This window comes from Dermacentor variabilis, chromosome 1 (genome assembly GCF_050947875.1).
Source record: "Dermacentor variabilis isolate Ectoservices chromosome 1, ASM5094787v1, whole genome shotgun sequence".
In the NCBI taxonomy this organism is placed as follows: Eukaryota; Metazoa; Arthropoda; class Arachnida; order Ixodida; family Ixodidae; genus Dermacentor; species Dermacentor variabilis.
In genome coordinates this window covers 278,143,704-278,165,444 of record NC_134568.1, presented here as the reverse complement: position 1 = coordinate 278,165,444, position 21,741 = coordinate 278,143,704, and the positions used below count along the sequence as shown (strand labels likewise).

At 45.8% G+C, this 21,741-nt stretch overlaps 1 protein-coding gene across 1 annotated transcript in view; it reads right to left on the bottom strand.

Annotated features, from left to right (window-relative positions):
- LOC142565346 (A.superbus venom factor 1-like) overlaps positions 1-3,929 on the bottom strand; it is a 119,457-nt gene extending 115,528 nt beyond the window's left edge. The window contains exon 1 of the mRNA XM_075676254.1: positions 3,749-3,929. Within this exon, the coding sequence (XP_075532369.1) occupies positions 3,749-3,813 (65 nt within the window). The 5' untranslated portion in view covers positions 3,814-3,929. The remainder of the gene's footprint in view (positions 1-3,748) is intronic.
- Positions 3,930-21,741: the final 17,812 nt, after the last annotated feature.

Sequence of the window (21,741 nt, the reverse complement as noted above, 5' to 3'; positions counted from 1 at the left end):
CTGTACCGTGCATTGGCTGCACGTTAAAGAAATCAAGATTGTTCAAATTAATCCGGAGTCCCCACTACAGCGTGCCTCTTAATCAAATCGTGGTATTGGCACGTAAAACCCTCAAATTATTTTTCATCGCTAACAAGTAAGCTGAAGGAATACCTTGTCAAAATCTCGACATGGTGTAAACAAAATAAGCTGCAAATTATACATAAGAAGATCAAATTTGTCTTTTGTATTTCGCATCAGTGATTGCCAAAACGCATTCACTCTATTTCCCTGAACTTTTACTTGATATAGATGCACTTGATAAATATGAGACAGCGCTAGATCGTTGTACCCATTTTGTCATCGAATTTAATTGTGACTTTAAACTTGACCTTGACATAGCTAACATAAAAAAAGAAAATAGCAATCGCAATACGCGTTCTAATTGAAACTCATTCATGCTTCTCGCTTTCTTACTTTCATGTCGTTTTACTATGCTTTTCTTCATTATCATGTCAACTACAACATAGTATCAGGGGGAAACACTTATAACAGTCATCTAATGTCACCGGAAGCCATTCGAAATCAAGCGATTAGTATTATAACATTTTCCTCACGTGCAATTAGTGCGACGCAGTTATTACGAGAAAATATTATTTTGAGCATAACCGATCTTGTTGAATATAACCTTGCGATACTATTTTCAGGGTATTAGGCGATAATGTTTCAGTAGCCATCATCCTAGAGACCTCTCTTCTTAACACTAACAATACAAGGTTCGTATAGAGCGTTGAAACTTAAATTTACCCAACGTTCCCACAACTACGGCAAACAGTCAGTATATTTTTCAGCCTTATCATTTCCGAACACAAGCCATTTACCATAAAATTGCAGAAAGCTCACTGATTTCAAACAGAACTGAAACGTTTTATTTTTGCTACTCTAGACTAATGTAACTTCTTTTAACCTTGTAGGTGTTTGTGCGCGATAACTTGAATATACGGGTCTTTACTGCATTTTTTCTCTTGACGTTCTTTTTGTTGAAACAATGCACGTTTGTAGTTTTTCCCTTTAGCTGTTCAATCACAGCGTTACATTGTATTTTTATCATTGGCACGTCCTGACATTTTGCTGACTTCTACAGTTGCAGGTTGCATATTTTGTCGTTGTTATTATGTTTCAATAATTTTTTTAATCTTGCAGACTAGGGGACTAGGAGTTTCAGACTAGGAGACCTTCTTCTGTATATCCACCGCTTGTAATTCTTACCTCATTACTGACATAAAAAAAAAGACGGATTCTGAACCAATGCGGCGGCTGGTGTTTTTACATGGCACACATTGACATATCTTGAAAATCACATTTTTTTTGGAAAGCAGTACAGACCACGAGCGCATTCGCAGAGCTATTATTTCACATGTAGGAGTACAATGCGATACGAGATAGCAATGCACAACTCGCCCAGCGCTGATAATTAAGACCTCTCTCTCTCTCTCTCTCACACACACACACCCTCACACACAGATGCACACACAGTCAGGATCATACAACACTTACGCTACAATGTTTTTGAGTGAGGCACTGTGGTCGTCGATTCCTTGTGACACCGACGGAAAAAAAGTAACTGGCCGGATGGCAGCTTGTCGTCCTGTCCGTAGCTTCCTCTCTGGGAATACGGGGCAGATCACTCCTGCTGCTCCACTTTATAACAATGAAGGGGTTCCAACTGACTCTGGTCACCATTGTTGTACGCAGCCCTACGATAGGGAATGCTGAAGCGCTACCCCACGCCTCCACCGGCTTCGCTTATAAACATGCGAGGGAGGGGACGCCATAACCATCATCAACACTGTGTGGACGGGATAATTCGGCACCTGTTGTACAGCGCTGAGCAGTTTTTTTTAGTGGGTGTGCCCGGAATGTTGGTGTTTAACGGTAATGGAGGCGCGGCCGCTTGGCATTATAACGCATTGTTTTCAGGGGTGCATCGCTTAAAACTCTCGTTTCCTTGGTCGCCATAAAGGCAACACTATCGCCAGACCTAAAGACGGCGTTACCTTCAAGGGAAGGCTGGCCACCTTAACCTAACCGCAGCCCTTCGGAGAGCTGTCTGCTTCAGCGAAGTGGCTGCGCTAGTTCGCCGCGACTGCGAACCACCTCTTCCCAGAAGCCACAGTTGCGCAAGGGTCAGTTCACGCTTATTCCAGTGATCTTTCTCCCACCTGGATGGATTGCAGTCATCCAGCGCAGTTTCTAGGCTGGCGCCTTTCGTCGTTGGCAGTCGTTCAGGGTCACCGCAATTCTGAGCCGCGAATACGTCCGTTTTATTCTGGCCAATGTCGGTGTGACCAGCAGTTGTCCCGCCGGGTCTAGCTGACGCGTTTCTACGCAGGGCGAACTCGAAATACCGCATGCAGACACCGTTTGCGGCGAGCGAGCTTGTTGTTGAAAATAAAGGTTGCGCTGGAAAACGGAGGCTCGCAGGCGAATACGGGAACGAAAGCGACATCGGCTTATAGAGACTCGATAAACGTGTGTGCATTCGCGTAATTGCCCTTGGAGGCTCAATTCCACAAAACCAAGCTTGCAGACGCCTCTAGGTAAAACAATGCCAGCGATCGAAGAGATGAAGTGAATTATATCTCGTTTAAACACAGAAGCATGCTGCCATACAAGAAATTTTTTCTTTTGTCTTTTAAGTGCGCTAGCTTTACTCGCTCTTTGTCATACGGGAGACGTGCACTGCAGGTAACCGTAATGTCGTGCGTACTCTCACTATTCTTATAGTTAACATTCTACGCAGTTGTGATGAACTTTAGGCGATCAGGGCTTAGAAATTTGGGTTATATGCTTGTGATATTACAAAATTCGATCATTTTGTTCTGTCGCTCATTTATACGCATAAAATAGCAGTCGAGGTCGCGGCTATGCTGCGACCTTGACTGCTAGATACTTGATGGCCACAATGTCAAAGCTTTCCCTGTCTTAATCACGGAACGGGACACTATGCACGCTCACCATCATTCGTTCTTTAGTATTAAAGCAAAGTTCATTGGATGATTTCAACCGATTTTATCAGGACAAAGTTCCTTACGATCAATCAGTCAAGCTCTTCTATTCAAGTTTAATGAAATCCTCTATTTTTATCGAGGGCAAAGCGTAAAGCAATAATTTACTTGTTGATAACTTTGTGAGGAGAACTCTCGCCACAAGCACTCCTCTTCAGCGATAATGACTCGGCAACTTACGAATTTAATAACAGATGGGAGCAAAGACCGTTTCACGTTGGCCTAAAAACCAGAAAACTCTATTGTGAAGAACAGTTTTTAGTTTTTATCTCAGTTTCGAAGACACGCCCTAGAGCTGGTTCCGTAAAATACTCAATTCTACCCTTGTAGTTCACGCTGTCCGTTAGCTTGGCAGAATCACAATATTTAGAAAAAAATAAATTACCTGACTTAGTAAGGAACGCGAGAAATTGCAAGAGAATCGACTAAATACACTGACCTAAAAAGGTGCCGCCTTCACTCGCAGGCAGCGTGCTTTCGCCAGCTTACTTCCACAAGAGCAACAAGATCGCTTTTGTTTGTTTTCTCCGATTATGGTCCATCTCAGAAGGTAGCCCTACCTGATTTTACATGTGCATTGTAGATAGAAAAAAGAAAAGAAAAGAAAACAGAGGATAGCTGAGATATATAGGGTATAGAAAGAGGGCAATATACCATGACGTCTGAATTAGCTGAAGAAAGCACCCTGTCCTCGTACTTACTCTTCGGCAAACACCAGCTGGGCGCATAGAATCACACAGATGGCACATGTCAGTGCGCTCGCCATGGCGTCTGGCAAAGAACGAGCCACACGGGAAGCGCTTGCAAGTGAACTTATGCTGTGCACCGGACGAGGAAGTTTATGGCCAACTGTGCGTCTTGGCTTCCAGTCTGGAGGAGGTGTTGCAAAGCTTTGAGCAAGAATGTTAAACGGCCTCCAGCTCCTTAGAGGACTCAGATAGAGAGTATCTTATCCGCCTTTTCTTGGTGTCCTTTTACGCCTAAAGGGGAACGCGAGACGCACACAGATTAGAACAAGTGAACCAGCCAGTCGCGTTAAACGTAGAAAACATTTTATTCATTACCGTCTGAATACGTATAAAAAAATTCGGCAGCATGTTACACTCCTGTAACACGTGATGCCTGCTGCGCACGTGGTAATGCATTAACTTATAGGCTCGGAGGTGACATACTTCTTTCAAGACATAACGAGCCGCAACGTGAAGTAAACGTATGGCGCTGTAGATTGACGTCCTCAACGACACATGCGAGCGCCTAATGCACTACCTAAAGATTATTTCGTTCTTTCTTTCTTTATTTGTTCATTTTTTTCTTCTTTAGTTCGTTCTTTCTTTATTTCGTTTTTTTTTCTTTCCTTCCTTCTTTCTTTCTTTCGTTTCTTCATTCGTATTCAGCCATTGCATTTTTGCTTGCTCACGACGGTATGAGTCATTCCTGAGGGTATTTTTGCATCACTGATCTTTTGCATCACTGGATTCTTTTTTCGGGTATGAACCATTGTAACGAGCCACTTAAGGCTTTCGCCTTAAAAATGGGATTGTTGCGATGCGTTGATAACGTTGCTGAGCACTTTAATGTATGACAATGTAAAACATGGTGAAGAAAGCGCTAGGATGCAGCCACCACCCAACTTTGTCGTCATAGTCTATAGTCTACTAGTCCTGGTCTTCGTTATCGCGACACTACCCCGCCGGTGATGGAGTGCTGCTCCGGAGCTAACTAACGTGGCACATGAAGGCGTTCACGTAGGATTTCGAGTGGGTGACACGAACGGCATCGATTCTTGGCTAACGAGATGATGGGCACGCGGCCCGGGCCTTCAGGAGCATTATAAAAAGTAACATCGAAAAGTTGTGGATTCGGTAGGGACCTGAATAACGGGACATGCGTTTTCCTTGTAGGCCGATCCGACCAGATGGCGACCACAAGTATACGAGAGAACCGCGTAAAAACTGGACGTCCCTGTGGTGCCTATCGTAACGAAACTTCTCGGAATCTGGGAACATGGAAAGCAGTGAGGCGAACGCGGGTAACCTGACAGGCCTGTGTTGTCATGGAAATAGTGTACCGGGGCAAAACAGGCTCGCTGCCAAATAGTAGGTAAACGAGCGATTAGCTTCGGGCGTGCGCAGAGGTCCCAAGAAGTAGCTACAGGCGCACACAGCGTTAAAAATTGGGCCACAGTATAACTTCGCCAGACCGTCGGTCGTAGGTACGAGTAACGCCTAGATGGCCAGTGGGAGGTGCATCGTGGAGTTTTCAAACACGGCTGATTGAAGTTGCCCCGGAACGCCCAGCAGTAGTTCAGCGCCATCAGGACGCAAGGTACGTCTATACCGGGCTGCATCGAGAATACAGAATAGGCGAGGGGAAGCATGAGTCGTCAAGCGCGCAAAATCCACGATGGTGCGCAAGACAGGACCACGGCACTGTTCACCGGCAATGCGCAGGAAGTTGGAGGTAGACATTACGCAAACGTCGGAGTGAAAGTCTGCGGCTTGCGGAGCATCCACAGGATGGCGACGCAGTCAGCGCCCTGATGTAATCGTCGGCGTGTAAAGTGCAGGTAAATTACACTTGCCGGTAAAGTACGGCGTTTGCTACGAACTTAGGCAGCTCAATAAAAAGGCGGAGCGCATCGCGTTCTAGTAGAACGAGGGAACCAATCTTATAAGCGGCAGCTCCGGAGTGAAGGACAAATCCAAATTGTAATATTAGCCTGACATTCATGCTGCATATCATTAATGTCAGTGTGCCTCTCCGCATTCCTGAACGATTACAAGTCATCGTAATATTCTGGAAGAACGGCCTCCTTTTTTCAGCAACGTACTCAATATGCGGGAGCCAATTGAGTTTATCATACACTCTAAGAAGAAAAGGAGGAAATGGGGTATTGAGGTTACTCCTTTTGGGGAGCAACTGATCTGCCACAACCATTCCTCCCTTTAGGGGGTAAGTGCGAGGGGATGAACTGTTACTCCCCATGCCGTTACTCCTCTGAGGACTAACAGTTGCTCTTTTCCGATGCTCCTCAAGGGAGTAACGGCCATTATTTCCGATGCTCCGCAAAGGTGGAATTAATGAAATTAGGCATTTATACGCTAATAAAAAAGATCACTGAGCTGAAAAAAAAGCAAAAAAAAAAACGTGCCCGAAAGTAGGATTCGAACTCACGTCCTCGGGCTCACAAGTCAACTACTCTAACCACTGCACCACGGCAGATTGGTTGACCGGGGAAGGATATTGAGACAGGTTAAGCATCGGCACGCAGGTGCGGCAATGTACAAGCGATTCGGCATTTTGTGTGTATCCTGTGCGGGGAGAGTGTAACGTTGAGTGTACTTGCAACCATAAGCGAGTGCGAAAAGAAATCTACCCGAGTATTCTTAGGGGGCCTAAAACTGAGGCACTACGCGATGTAAACGTGTAGCGAGCTCAAAAGGGGCACATAAGACGACAGAGACGGACAATTGCTTTGTCGCTTAGTGTGTCCCGTTTGAGCTACACATCGCTTCAGTTGAGTTCGTAATCTTTTTGGAACGGAATGAACTTAGGTACTATTGACCAGCAAAATCTAGCAGTCTGTCAATGACTTGCGCGTTTAATGTGTATCGCTCACTCATGGTGCGCGCATTAAGGGCATGGCTCTTCACATTCCAACTTTATATTTCACGCAATTTTCTCACGAAGAGGCAAAGTGCTGCTTTGTATGTCGTTCAATAAACAGTGCACGAACTTCGAACTATTCACGATTTATAGACAATACAGTTTTTGCCGCATCACTCCACGACGCGGACGGAAACAGCGGAGCACATGGGGAGTAACTGTTGCCGTTCGTCCTCCCGTTGCTCTCTTTCCGACCAGGGACTAAACACTTACTCTCCAAAATTTGCACACGGCACGCACATCCATGCAGTTACTCCCTTGAGGGACGAAAGCGCCCTTTTTAGGACTAACTGCCCAGTTACTCCCGTTTTCCCCGGAATACTTCTTAGAGTGTAGATCCCCCGAGGTAGTCTTTGCAACTTGGAGGATGAATTGTTATGATAAGAGAGATATGCATACACTAGACTTTTTAGAGGAAAGGCGAGAACGGCGCTCTTGTTAACGCTGAAAGAAACTTGAATGCCTCCTAGTTATTATTAAAGGGTGGTCCGATAATCTCTCTAGTGTCCCGTAAACAGAATGAATATTTTCCGCAGAAGCAAAGGAAGCAATGTTATCGTCGTAAACATATGTGTTTACGTCAAGAGGGCAAGGGAAATCATTAAATAACATATTAAAGAACAGTGGAGACAGAACTGCCCCCTTGAGGAACATCCCGCGTCTGCTTAAGGCTTCTATAGCGGCAATGCTTTCTTGACACAAAAGAATTATCTCTCCCTCAAGAACTCGCTGACCATTCCTGAGTGCTTAGGCGTTCAAGTTCAACAATATTGAACTGCCCAACATTGAAATGTCCAATACTGAACTGTCCAACGTTATTGGATTCTCTCCAACAATACTGAATGTTCGGCACTATCGTAAGCCTTCAACCAGTATCCAGGAATATTGAATTTTCGACATTTTTGCAAGGCTTAGCAACGTCAAGCGTCACCAATGCAGCGCATTGCTCGGAGCGCTGTGTACGATAGATTCTACTTCTTTATGTCAGCGTGCGCTCACCAGATGGCCAAGCCAGGTCTAAAACCAATTTGCAAAGGGCACAGCAGTTCGATGGTGTTCACAAAATCCATGATTCAGACCATGTGGTTTCTACCAGCTTAACAAGGTTTGACGTTAACGAAATAGGCCGAATTTTCTCCAGCATACGTGTCCACCCCCTTGATTTTGGCGCAACAAAAATTCTTGACACGTGAACAGCGCTTATCACTTGTTTATCCTTTATCCCGGGATCGCTTTTCAGGCGCTAACAACTTAGTTATTGCTAAGCGCCAGACGCGCCTGCATTCGTGTTATAGTTGTGTATGTTGTTACCTTGTGTGATCAGATTATGTGCGCTACGTGAACAGTGTTGTGCATTCTGGAAGGCACGTGGGCACCAGCGATCACGCTAGAACTTTCGACAAGTCATGCATAAATAGCCGACGCACTTGACTCGCCGATCAGATTTCGACGATCGCCGACTGTGCACGCGTTATCATTTATGCTTCGAGTGTCACTTGCTTCTTCAAGGCTCGAGAGTTCGCCTTGCAAAGAGTTGGTTTCGGGACTCACACTTTTTGCTATAGTGCTCTTCACAGTCACTGCAACGTGGCGGCGAGTTTCTACTGAAATAGCATCCCAGCCTTTTCTATAGAGTGAGTAACAGGCGCAAATAAGTCATTAGGATATTTGTGATAGCCAATGTTTATCGTTGCTGTGATAACAACCATCCTGCCCCAGGGCAGCAGTAGGTTAGCCATAATTACCCGCTTGCCAAAAATTTTCAAATCGTGGGGTGTTTCGTTTACTGGCATTGGTCACGTCAGTAAACAGTAAATGTGTACGCTAGTTAGTGAGAGAGAGAGCTCCTGCGAAGGCGAATCAGGGGATCCACCTAAACGTCCTCGTGTAAACGCTCAGATACCAAACCTCGAATAAGAAAAAAATGTATACAGCCGCAGCTTGCGTGCAGCTTGCCAGACGGTGCTTTGTGCTGCGTATAAACCACAATAAAACAATTTTTTATTCTTAGTTTTACCTCTGAATAACGAATATACTTTTGTTCAAATATAATGAGACAAATCGACCGTATTGAAGGCAAGAAAAAAACACAGAATTTAATTACGGCGCTTTTTACCGAAAATAATTACTGAAGATTAAGCGCGCTACTCAAATAATTGTGGCCTTCAGCAAGTGCCCCCCCCCCCTCCCGGCCCCCGAAAAAATTCCTGGCTACGGGCCTGCTTCCTCGAAATCGTCCCAGAGTCAATCATTAATGGACGCAAAGGAAGGCCTCACGAGGGAAGACGGGTTTTTAGCTATATGCCATTTTCTTCCAACCAATCACGATTTCACTCTGCGTGAGAACAAGTCGGCATAGTAGTTGTGTCCTCTTCGACCTCTTCATTTCTTTCACTGCTATGGTCTTCTTTCTTCCCGAGGTGAATAAACCGGATAGTGGTCATGGTCTTCGGCACCATACGGCTATTGCAGGTTGTTCAACAGTAGAAAACAGGTTGGTAGAAAGAATATACACAGCAAGAAAAGACAATATTCCCGTAATCTTAGTGAATATAGTCGCTAAATAGCAAACGAACAAGAAATCCCGCATATGAAACGAACCATGAAACAGCGCGTGCTACCTAAAGGCACAAGCAGATGACCACCTAAGAAAAGCAGTTCCTTATTAGCATGCTGATACAATTTTTATCGATTTGATTGGACAATTTGTGTCTGAGCAAGCTTTAGATAAGATTCGAATGCCTTGAAATGTGTGGCCATGAGGCTCCCGAAACCAATCTTGACATTGAGCGTGTACTGCTACCCCTGATCATTAAAAAAATCGACCGGTACACCCGATGTACTTTTTCCCGCAGCTTAGCGTGAGTATACCCACTCCTGCTACACACACTGTGAATCTGGTTGCCCTTTTCTTGGCGCATGCCTTCTGCTTGTGATTTATCATAGCACAAATGTTTAGCAATTTGCAAAATGGTACCATGGAAATGCTAAAATCGTGACAAGTGGCTATTTTTTTAGCGTCGCAAGACAGTGCCCGAATTTAGGGGCCACTTGAACGGGCCTGAGTTCTTTACGTGTAACATTACGGTGCAAAATGAAAAATTCAAGCAGCCACAATCTCAATGGAGCTCGACGTGATCCGAAGCATTGTTGTTTGGTTAGAAAACCGGCTCGCATGAATCGTTTAATTTTCTGGGGATAAAAGGCTACCCCAGTTGTAACGTGCATGCGAACTGGTGGTATGTGCAGCGTAAATGACACAGGGCTTATTGAATACGAAATGTTTATTTCATTGAAGTGACACCTCTTGCCTCGTTTGTGCGGCGTAGCACTCACGTTCGGCAATTTGTTTTCGTTCCACTGGGGCAGCGCAGGACGGGCGTCTGAGCCGCATAATGACGGCGAGTGGCCTCGGGGCGCTTAAGTTTACGTCAATCGAACCCGGCTGGCATGAGAAGCTTTTTGGGAAAGGGTTATGTAGAGCGACGTGGAGCCACTACGCAGCTCACAGGCAGCGCTGCAACTGGAAGGAGCGATCGTCTCTTTTATAGAGCCCTGATGTCGCGTACACGCGCCTAGTGCGTCTAGCTGCTATCGTCACTTCGATTGTTGACACACCTAACATCAAAGTCAAGAATCACCACTTGTCGAAGAACTCTGGCCTGCGTTTCCGGGAAGCCGAGAGCGGATGTGTCATAGGATAAGTGATTGCACACTGTTTCACCGGCACTTCGGACACTATCTTCTGGATCGGCCCAGATTTTTGTGCTGGACTACCTTCGGGATCGGCCCATATTTTTAGACTGCACTTATCTTCAGGATCGGCTCACATTTTACACTGCACTTACCTTAGGGATCGGCCCAAATATTTGGTTAGGTTGACAGGCAAAACAGGGCTACACTCGACAAGAATGCTTCGCACTAATACTCGTTTCGATTGTTGTAGAACGCCTTCACAGAAGCTTGAAATCAAGAGCGACGGGCAACCAGCTTTGCCGATATGAGTCAGGTGTTCACGGGAACTGGAGGACAATTAACGCAACAATCTTTCTTAGGGTACTTCATGCCCTTTCCTATCTATCTATCTATCTATCTATCTATCTATCTATCTATCTATCTATCTATCTATCTATCTATCTATCTATCTATCTATCTATCTATCTATCTATCTATCTATCTATCTATCTATCTATCTATCTATCTATCTATTTATCTATCTATCTATCTATCTATCTATCTATCTATCTATCTATCTATCTATCTATCTATCTATCTATCTATCTATCTATCTATCTATCTATCTCGCCAGCTTAGGTCACGGGGTAGTTCATGGTCTAATGGTTGGAGTGTTGGGCTGCTGTGCTGAACCAACCTTTGGATTAACTTGGGTCACTGATTACGTGCCTCTATTCAATGAACCTCTCTGACGCCAACTTGGGTACTTGTCGCTCTTCATTGAGAAAAAAAAATTACAAACTTTCTAGTACATGTCTAAATCGAACCGACATGATTTGTATTCAGGAATTTTTTTCGGAATATATATTCGCACATGCGCTACGCGCGGATTTCACGTTAGTGCCGCTAGATGGAGCAGCGTGTTCAGAGGGAAGAGCGAGAGAGGAGCCCGGATGCATACACGCCTCACGCACGACGCGTCTCTGGGATGACAATACGGCGTTTCGATATATCGCTTCAATGCTAATCGCATTCATCGTGAGATGGGTCCTGCCAGATTTTTGTCTTTTACTATGTTAGTGTGTGTTCTATTACAGTATAACGCCTCTCTTACAAAAAAAATTTACAATCGTATGCGTAATCCTAGATTGGACGAAACTTTAATGTCAGAACTTGTGTGCTACGTTTGACTGGTGGTTAAAAGGGGAAGAGCCGGTCTTTATGCTGAATAAATGTCGTCAGAATCACCGCCGCCGCCGCTGCTCCACAATCGTACTGTTGTCGAATACACTGCAAATAAACTAAAGCGATTCTCCGCCTGCGGTGCTGTTGTTGTTGTTCCTCTGCACGAGCGATACATACCCAGCGTGGAGGATTAGCCAAGGATTGGGCGGTTTGAGGAAAATGGGTGAAATAAGTTTCGAACGAAAAAAAAAAGACCGCTGGCGAAAGGTGTAGTTTGCTCGGTGTTCAAAGTGGAACAGCCATAATGCTAGAGTTAACCGAAAAATAGATGAATAATTATTATAATTTACTGTTTTAGTAAGGCAACTAATTGGTGTCATGAATGAAGTCTTTCATCACTGTGCATACATTCTTGTGGCTGTAACCCAAAGTTGAAGCTCCAGACAAATGCAAGACGGGGACGTTCATGCTGAGACCAAGCTCCTCAGGCAACCTTCTTAGTGCGGAAAATCGCGTCGACACGCAAGGAGAAAGTGATCAATTGTTTCTGGTTCCCCCGCAACGTATACGCAGAGGAGATGCCGCCAAACCTGCAACCCTATGTGCATAGAAATTTAGTGCCGGGACGCGGCAGCGTAGCCTCGTTAATGTAGCCGCTAATTTGCGCGTTGGGCAGAGTTTACGGCTCCAGGAGAATAGTAGGTGGCGGTAGACAGAATGCGAGGCCAGGTTAGATTTACACAACTCGTTCATCATTCTTAATCTCCGAAACCTTGCGGCAGTGATATAGACGGTCGGAGGAAGGGCAGAAACTACAGGGCCACCCAAGGAAGCCTTTGCCAATGAGTCGGTACACTCATTCAAAGGCAAAATTGCTTGCCCAGGCACTCAAATTAAACGATGCAAACGCAACTGAGGTTGAGCCAGTAGATATAACTTTTGCAAAATTTTTGTGTCTCTACATGTTGTAAGCGATGAATACAGAGAGGGTGAGTCGGTGATATCAGCTACTGATAAATGAGTGAGCTTCAACCTTTGCAATACTAAAAATACACCTAAGGATTCTGATAGGTAGACATGGGTAAAATGAGGAAGTATAATCGAATAGGATCAATTTATCGAATGAGAGAAAAATAAGTTCCTCCTCCTGCCTTTTCATTGCTCAGTGAGGCATCTCGCTATTATGGCGTTGGTCTGAATATCCATCAAGTGAAAATCGAGCAAGTGACTGAGAATTCCTGAAGATAAATATTTTGCATTATTTGGGTAGATGTTATCGAAAATAATTTCTAGAGAGAAGGTAGTCTAATTTTCTGAAGTTATCTCATAGAGTGTAACATTCCTATAACAGTCCTATAAACATAAACATGTAACAGTCCTATAAAAGTCCTATACACTGTCATTTAACGCATCAGTACTGCCACGTGCCATAACCGTATGGAACAGTCTTCCTGATAACATTGCGTGCTTAACAAATCGCGACGCCTTCCGCGAAAAATTGCAAAGCTTCCTGTAGAAACATTGTATAAGGATGTTACTGAACTGCTTTCCTTCCCTGTTTTTCACACTTGTATTTTTTGTGTGTATGATTATATTACCGCGTTGGCGCTGTCTAAAGCTTAGCCTAGACAAACATTTTGTGAACCTTGCTTTACTTATCTTGTGACTGCCTATATTGATATTTATGTTGTTTACTCTTGCTGAAACATTTACTTTGTGCCTTCTCCCCTTACCCAACGTCCTTAAATGGCCCTGTAAGGTATTTTAAATATATATATATATATATATATATATATATATATATATATATATATATATATATATATATATATATATATATATATATATATATATATATATATATATATATATATCCACTGACCGGACAGCAGCAGTATCTACTCGAAACGTATCTGGGTAGGCAAAGAAAGCGCCGCCTTAAAAACACGACCTGCTCCGTCTATAAGTACGGGATTAGAGAATTTTTTTGCTTTTTCGGAGCTGTAGAACTGCAATTTCCGCACGTGAGAACGAAATTGCTTTGCCAGCGTCGCCGGTGAGCCAGCGGGTGTCAATGTGTCGTGAATGGAAGCGACGCCCAGCCTCTCTTTTTGCCTGTTTTTGCTTCCGCCGTCTTCCGGCAGCCGACGAGGATGGATCAGCGCGGCGAGGGGGCTCGCGTGTCCGGCCGCGACAGCCAAACAGACGCGCTCCCCGACGAGCCGTCGAAACACACTGCCCCAAACTTAGGCGGGCGGCGCAGAAGGAAAACAAAGGCGCGGGGTGAAAGACCCCTCATTTGCGCCAGTTGGGCCCGCACCGAACGCCTGCGAATGCCCGAGTCTCCGGAATAACGGGGCACCGAAACGCTGCTAATTACAGCGAGAGGCCTGCTGGTGAACGCAAATGCGCCTGCCAAGAATCTCTGCGCGAAGCCGGTCCGATGGCCCATATTTGCTGCTGCTATACGTCGACGCGTGAAGACCCTGCTGAAAGAAAGCCTCCGTGGGAACGACGCAGATGCGCACGCGCAGTGCAGCGGCTTAGCTCGGCTATGGCACACAATGACTTGGAACGGATGCGCGTGCTCGAGTTGTTAGTAGGATTTCACTGATGATGATGATTTATTTATTTATTTATTTATTTAAGGATATACTCTACACCAGCTGTATTGATAGTCCCTTAGATAAAGCAACACTGTTTCCAAAGTCAACGTCCAACGCAGGTATTTACGTTCGCCCTAATTTTCTTTCTTGCTCGCGAGGCGTGCGCGGTTGTCTTGTTGCACTCTCTCTCTCTCTCTTTTGCCAATGGAATGCACTTGCTAGAAATATGGGTCCCAAAGGTTCACGGAAGCTAATGACAGAAATTTATATTCGGTTGTATTCAAATATCGGTAAACGCTAACCGCGCCTCCACTTCATTCACGTACAATTCTTGCGCGATCTCAGGCAAAACTAAGACTGAATTGCGGCATGTTGTTGCACTTCGCTGGGCCATTTGCATGGTCTCTCCGTAAAGGAACATGCGCGATCACTGTGGGTGTGCACGTCGGTGAACGATTCGTACGGACTTCCACCATAGACAGCTTACACCTGCTGAAATTGATTTTATTTATGCTACGTAAAGGTGGGGACATCGAAGCGCAGAATTAAAACAGGGGCGCGAAAATATGTGCCTGGAGGTTTCCAGTATGAACTTTCGTGCGAATAAATTAATGTGGCTGACGCGGTATGAGTGCGGTGGGCGCGAATGGAACTACCTATGAAAATGGGAGTTCTGACATTAAAAGCCCAAGCAGAACGAGAAGTGCAAAAATTATCCGGTGAGAGCGAGTGAAAGCAAGCAGAAGACGCGGGGGTTACCCAGAGATGGTCTTGGTTGCCTGCACTAGCTGCTAAGTATGAGGCAGTGGGATCAAACCATGGCCACGGGGGCCGCGTTTCGATGGGGGCGAAATGCAAAAACGCCCGTGCACTGGAGGCACATTAAGGAATCCCAGGTGTTTTAAATTAATCCAGAGTCTTCCACTACGACGTGCCTGGCTCTGGCACGTAAAACACCTCAATTAATTTTTTTACCTAGAACGAGGAGAAATATCGTGCTTTGTGGAACTTCAGTACTTCTGTTCTTTCGTATTACCCACGTACGTTTCATACATTTTATAAGGTAGTGCATCATTTATTGTCAATCCGAGAACCATGTCCCACTTACTCTTTTTAATGGAGCCTAGTACGTAAATGTGGAGGTGTTTGGTGGTGCTGGAGATAAAGGCAAGCTGAGCGAGAGGGTGACATACTTTAGTAAGTAAGAGCTAACCAGGTGATCTGATAGGTTAACTTAACCTGTTATCGCAATGTCATTATACCACAAACAAGAGAGCATTTTCCTTTCCTTAGTACTTTCTGGCAAACACCTTCTTCATTTTAGAAATCACCCAGCGCTCGTCCCTAAGTTAACTGCGCACTGGCACACTTTTGATGACCACACAAAGTCTTGAGCTATTGAGATTCACGCGTGAGCGCAATGCGCGGTTAAAATTACATGTGGCAGAAGCAGTCTACTGTGGGCTTCGTACTTTCTGTAAAACAGAGATACGCGCTTGATGTTCATTGCTTCCCGTCTTTGTCCAAGCTGTAACAAATTTTTTGATCTGCTTGGTATGCACTTTCTGCTTTACGACGATTAATTCACCTCATCCCCCCCTCTACGTTTTTGTTTGTGTATATTTACTACCCCTTGCCTATTTGCCTATTGCAATTAATAGGGTTGCATAAAACGAACAACGCCGGAATCCCATACTGCATTTTCTTCTGCAAATGCAGTTGCGCATTTCTTCTCAATGGAATGTCGCATAATATTTGCTTAAATGTATGCGCATTCCGTGCACGTTTATCATTGGAACGTGGCATAGCAAATACCTATAGTGGCAATTATATACGAACGTATCACCTCTGCGACAACACTGCCTTTCTTTCTCCCCTTTCCCCTTACTACTACAGCCAATTGGGTGAGTTATATTCAACCTGTGTTTACTTTATTCCACACAGTACACGCAGTTTCACAGTCCGCGCTGCTAAAAAAATATTCAGACAAATCACGATGCTAACACTGTGAGTCGCGATGACGGCGCATTACCACCAGGACAAGAACAAGCAGCTGTGCCCTATATTATAGATATGGGACATGTTCGCAGAAATGTGCGAGTCCACGCAACCTTACTTCATATTAATATTTTTATCAATAGAGAACACTAACACTGTTACGCATAAACGAGTTGTTACATGTACATACGTGATGTTGAATGCATACAAACGCATGAAGGTTACGTACAACTGATGACGTGTAGAAGCAATTTTCATTATTATGTAGTCACGGCATGACATTGGTATTTACAAGAAAATCGCGTGCGTACGGGAGCACGCACACATAGATATCCCGCGTACATGTATAATAATACGTGTTAAGTGAGTACTTTTGATGACCTGGACACGAGAACCAGGCTGGCCGAAAACAAGCCTTACGCGTTCGTCAACCACACACATTGGACGCTACGAACGCTGCAGAAGAAGCCCCTCTTCCTCAAGCAATAACAGTTCCTCCAACAGAAATGACGATAGTTCAGAGCAATGCCGCTCTACAATGCAACCAGAGCGCGGCCACGGGATCCTGCGGCAACTGCCTTGCACCGGTTGCACCCCGGACAAAGAAAGGCCTACGCAGCAATTAGAATGCGCTAGAGGCAACCACCAGAGCAGTGAGCATGCGTAATACAACAGCGCGAACTCCGACACCACGGAAACGAGCATCCATGGCCCTCCAGAAGACTTTATAAACAACACATTGCAGCGGCAAATGTTGCTTATATCATTGAAGGGGGCAGTTCGGCGGTTTACCGAAGTTGGGACCACGCCCTACCGCTCTGGTCGATCACGCGTGGTGATCATAGCCCATCACAGACGACGCATGAAGTCGCAGAGATGGCACGCAAAAAAGGGATACCGTTATCGTACCCCACGGCACACGACTGGAATGTGCACGGCGCGTTATAGCGTAACTAGAAGGAGCAGCAATGCTGCCATTGTATCCATAACGCTACTATCGAAGACGTCTACATCGGGACACTTGGACACTTACTTGTCGACGAATTGCCATAGCTGTAGGATAAAATGCAAGCATTTTGATTACCTAGGGCACGCAATTTAGGCATTCGTCTGGTAATAGGTGGTGAATCAGAGTACCAAGGGATATAGCATGAGAGGTGACGCGCATGGCTCTGATCACCATGCGACAGGCGGAGTAGGCATCGCAGAGCAAGCAACCGGCAACGAACAGACACAGAGGCAAAGGAAAAGCCACCACAAGAGCCCGGTTGCCCGAAACGCGACAGACTACGTTTAGTGCTCTGGACAGTCAACTTGAGCTGTGTTTAGTGCTTTGTGTTGCCGGTAGAATATTTCTGTCCCGAACACTTTCTTACTTTCGAATGCAGGGGACTGCCAGTCGCACAGGCTGCTTTGCTCATCATGTTCTACTATGCACACTTTGGGGCGTGCAATAAAGCTTAAAAGGGGTCGCTAGCCTCATTTGCTCACTGCTGTTTTAAAAGAAAGAGCAGTAAATCTAGAGCCAGCGCGGAAGAAGAATCAAAACAGTGCAAGGTGGCAGCCGGCAGCTGCCGCTGCACGCGCACTCCACGCTTTGTGGTAGCTGGCCCGTGAGGGCTGCGTGGTCTGCCATCTTATTTTTAGGAAGCGACCTGAAAAAGTCCCCTGACGCCAGACGATCTTTTGAAGTTGCCGTCTGTGCGCTTTCGTTCCTGCAGTCTAGTCGCCTGCTCTTTAACCGCAGCAGCCAGCGAGACGTCTGTCCCGTACCACTCGGGTAAAAAGAGTTGACTGCTGGGCTTTCACCGAGCTGCGCTTACTTCGGTGCCTGGCGCACGCACAGCCAAGCCGGCGGTTGACTTCTCGCACGGCCGCCTTCGGCACTCTCTCCGTTTATCCTAATGGGGCTCTCGAAAAAAAAATTAACTCATTATTTAGAGCTTTGAAAGGCACTTGGTGGCTTCAGTTACTGCGTAGAATCCTTGGTAACGTGAGAAAACGCAGGCACGTTTCAAAGATTTTTCCTACATAAATAACCCACTGAGAAACTACAGAAAAGCAGCTAGAGTAATCACGAGACCCTCACGCACCCCAAGTCATCTACTCAAGGACTGCAAGCACACATTAAGTATGCTGCAGATGATCTTATGAACATTGCAATATTACGAGGAACTATGCAACAGGCAACATGGTAGAGTTGCTGCTTAGATAAGTTATAATTCGCCATCGGAGTTGAACAGGCGATATCTTAAGGCAAATGCGGAGGAAGAATTTGAAATATTCTAACGCGAATTTTCTTGCATCCTTCTTGCGTGGAAGACGCTATCTCTTAAGCAGGGAGGAATGACATGAAGGGGAAGTCGCAGCTCTGCCACTGAACCTGTGGTTTCAGGTTTCAATACGTTACATCCCTTTATGTGACTATCAGAGAAAGAAACTGTGGAGAAGTAGTGCCGTGGAGTGCACTGTTAATGCTTTACGTTTACTTTCGAAGTGCCTACAGCAGCCAGTGGTGACAAAGACGACTACCGTGACTTAACGCGCATCAGCTGTATACCACACAGCTCAGTACCCATGTTGGCTTAGCTTGTACCTCTTTACGAAAAGTATAGTACGCGCGCTGAGCGGCCAGAAGACGGCTGGTAAAGAAAAGAACTACGGTGCACAAAGCAATCAAATCAAGTTAAAGTGTTTAAGGCTCTTGCAAAGTGCGGAATAGAGGGTATCAGACGCTAGGATAAAAAGATGCTATGTCTAGTATGCACTTATATGAAGTGTGCCCATTACAACTTATAACACCTGTTTAACTTTATTTAGAACGCATTGCTCAAAGCGACATGAAACGATAGATTTTTATCGTTTTGACAGCCCACCTTCCCAAGCATTTTTAGTGCCATAGTAAAATATAACATAATAACAAAATTGCACGTAGAACCTCCTGTGGGAGTTATCTCAATGATGCGTAAATATTTGCTACTAATCACCTGTTGTTGTGTCGTGGTATGCTGCTATTCTTGGTATGATTGCGTGAAACACCGCGAAAGAGATGAAGCGCGGTTGCAGAGGCGAGTAGTAGCAATGTTCACGCATGCATGTTCACGCAACTCGTGCAGCATGTGGACGTGGAATGAAATGACGGGAGATATTCTGTAAATGAAGCAAATATATATAGAACATTTTTTTATGTACACTGTCTCTTGGTTGGTTCTTGTTGCGTTTCTTCTTTATATTCAAATTGGTTGATGGTGCGTTTGGATGATGCCGCTGCTTCGCCGAAGGTGAGCACTGGCCGATGCGTGCGGTAGTACGTGACGTAATCGAACAGTGTCACGTCTGGTAGACCTCGTTCGCAGGCGTGATCGATGGCGCGGACGCGCGGGCCCTGTTTGGAAAACGATCCGCGATGGCGACACAGGGCACCGAGTGCTGATAACTTCGTGTCTGCTTTCCTCTCGCCGCTTAGCTGGCGTTGAAGCAAGAGTCAGCACGAATGTCAATTCGCTCGCTGCTGCGGGCCCTATATTGAAAGCGATCATCCTACTTGACAGATGGACGGACGGATAGGTTTCCTCGTTGGGTAGGCATAGGAATACTTACGCATTTAAAAGTCATCGCTGAGAAGGTTGCTACGAAGTTTCTGCTTGGTGCTGAAACTCTTTGCAAGAGGTTCGTGGTCAGCGCTACTCGGGACTAGAGGAAACGCGTTTCCGACTGCCACCTCGCGTACGGAATGTGAGCGACTCTCAACAGCAGCCACAAACGGAGCCGAACGAACGAACTACCAAAAAAGCTCGTAGGCTATTGTAAAGGTTAGAGCTTTGCCACAACGGTGGCCACAATCATGCACTTGACTCTGCTGCAAAAGGTTCAATTTGAAGCCATATGACTCACGCTGTTTACTGCCGCGGAAACGCCTCGGTGTGCAGGCAGTGACTGATGGTGGACACGTAAGCGCGGAGCATGCATAATTACCAGTATTTGCTTTCTGTTTTCTTTTACAACACGTGCGGGAAAAGCGCAAAATTACTTAGTCGCAAATGCATTGGTATCTTTCCACGAACGCGAGCGCGACCGAGGCAGCACGTAGACCCCGGTTCGCGGCAGTTTCCCGTGTGTCGATTGGAGTTGCTGTGTCGAAAGATCTCCGCGAACTGCTGCGCATGGACGCTGCGCGTTTTGTGTTGTGCTCGTGGAGCCACGTGCAAAGGTCCACGGTTTGACAAAGGCCTTCGTCTCATATGTCGGGCACGATACAGGAACGCATACGGCTAATGCCCGCTGACGCATAGCGAAACTGGAACACGTTCGAGATACGAAACACGCCAATGGGAAGAGCAAGTCCACTCTGACCTCCTCTTTTGTTTTCCCAGCTCGCGCAACGTGACACTTCGGCCATTGAATTTCGAGCAGCGCTGCTACGTAGTTCGCCCTTTGAATCAGAAAAGGCAGTGAAAGCGTGAAATCGGATAGCGCCGCCTTGATGTTTGAGGTAACTATATTTTTTTTTCGGTTTTGTTACAGTTCGGGAAAACAGCTTTCTTTAGCACAGAGAGAACTTCATGCAGCAATGCAGTCACGTTACACTCACTTCTCTGAATTTTTCAGATTCCTGGAAATCCGAAGACAGCCCGATTCACAAACACCCAGGTTGTGTGTCTCACAGCAGAGTGCTGGTATGGTAAACCATTTCCTGAGAGGTCATGCCGCCAAAACTAGGTTATGTGCACTAATAGCGCAGTGCACATTGGTACAGGTTTTTCAATCAAGATATGGTACAAAATTCCCAGCGATATAGCTCACCCGTACTGAAGAGCGAACAGATCCAAAATAGAGAGTGCTTTGACTTTCAGTTTAGTAAACGATGTCACAGAAAGTGCAGAATTATAGTCCTATCAAAGGCAGTCACGCAAGCAACGTACCTCCCCTTGCCTCCCCTCCCCCTTCGCCGTTTCATTTGGAATTCTCAACCAAACCAAATCCAATCAGTGCATGCTGACCGGGTTCGCAAGAACATGGCACATCGAATAAGTACTAGGATCTAGCGCTAATAAATTTGGTAGAATGCAAGGAGAAAATTGAAAAAAAATTCATTAAGAAACAGAGAGATAGAGATAGAGAGAGAGATAGATAGATAGATAGAGAGAGAGAGAGAGAGAGAGCGATAAGGGGACTGTTCTTTTTTCTCTTTCAAGTTTTTCACCATCGCGAGCTGTCGTCTCTCGTGATGATAACCAAATGAAGAATATTGGCTAGCGCGCACGCAGCCATTACCCGTGCGACATCTTCAAGAAATGCTACAGACAGGAAGTGTCGCGGAAGCGTGAACCGAGCGGCCGCGGTCGAGCCAGAGCGGCAGCTTCTCGGCACAACCGTTTCCATGAGACACAGGGCGGCCGCCCAAGAATAGAGCCGTGTTTAGCGCCGCTCAGGCGCATTATGTTCAGCAACCTGGAATCGAAGTCAACGAGCCGCGCGACTCGGAGTTCAACGGCCGCCGCTGGAATGGGCTTCCCTGGAACTCGGGCCAGAAGAGCTGGGGCGTCGCACGCGCGCGCTGCTCC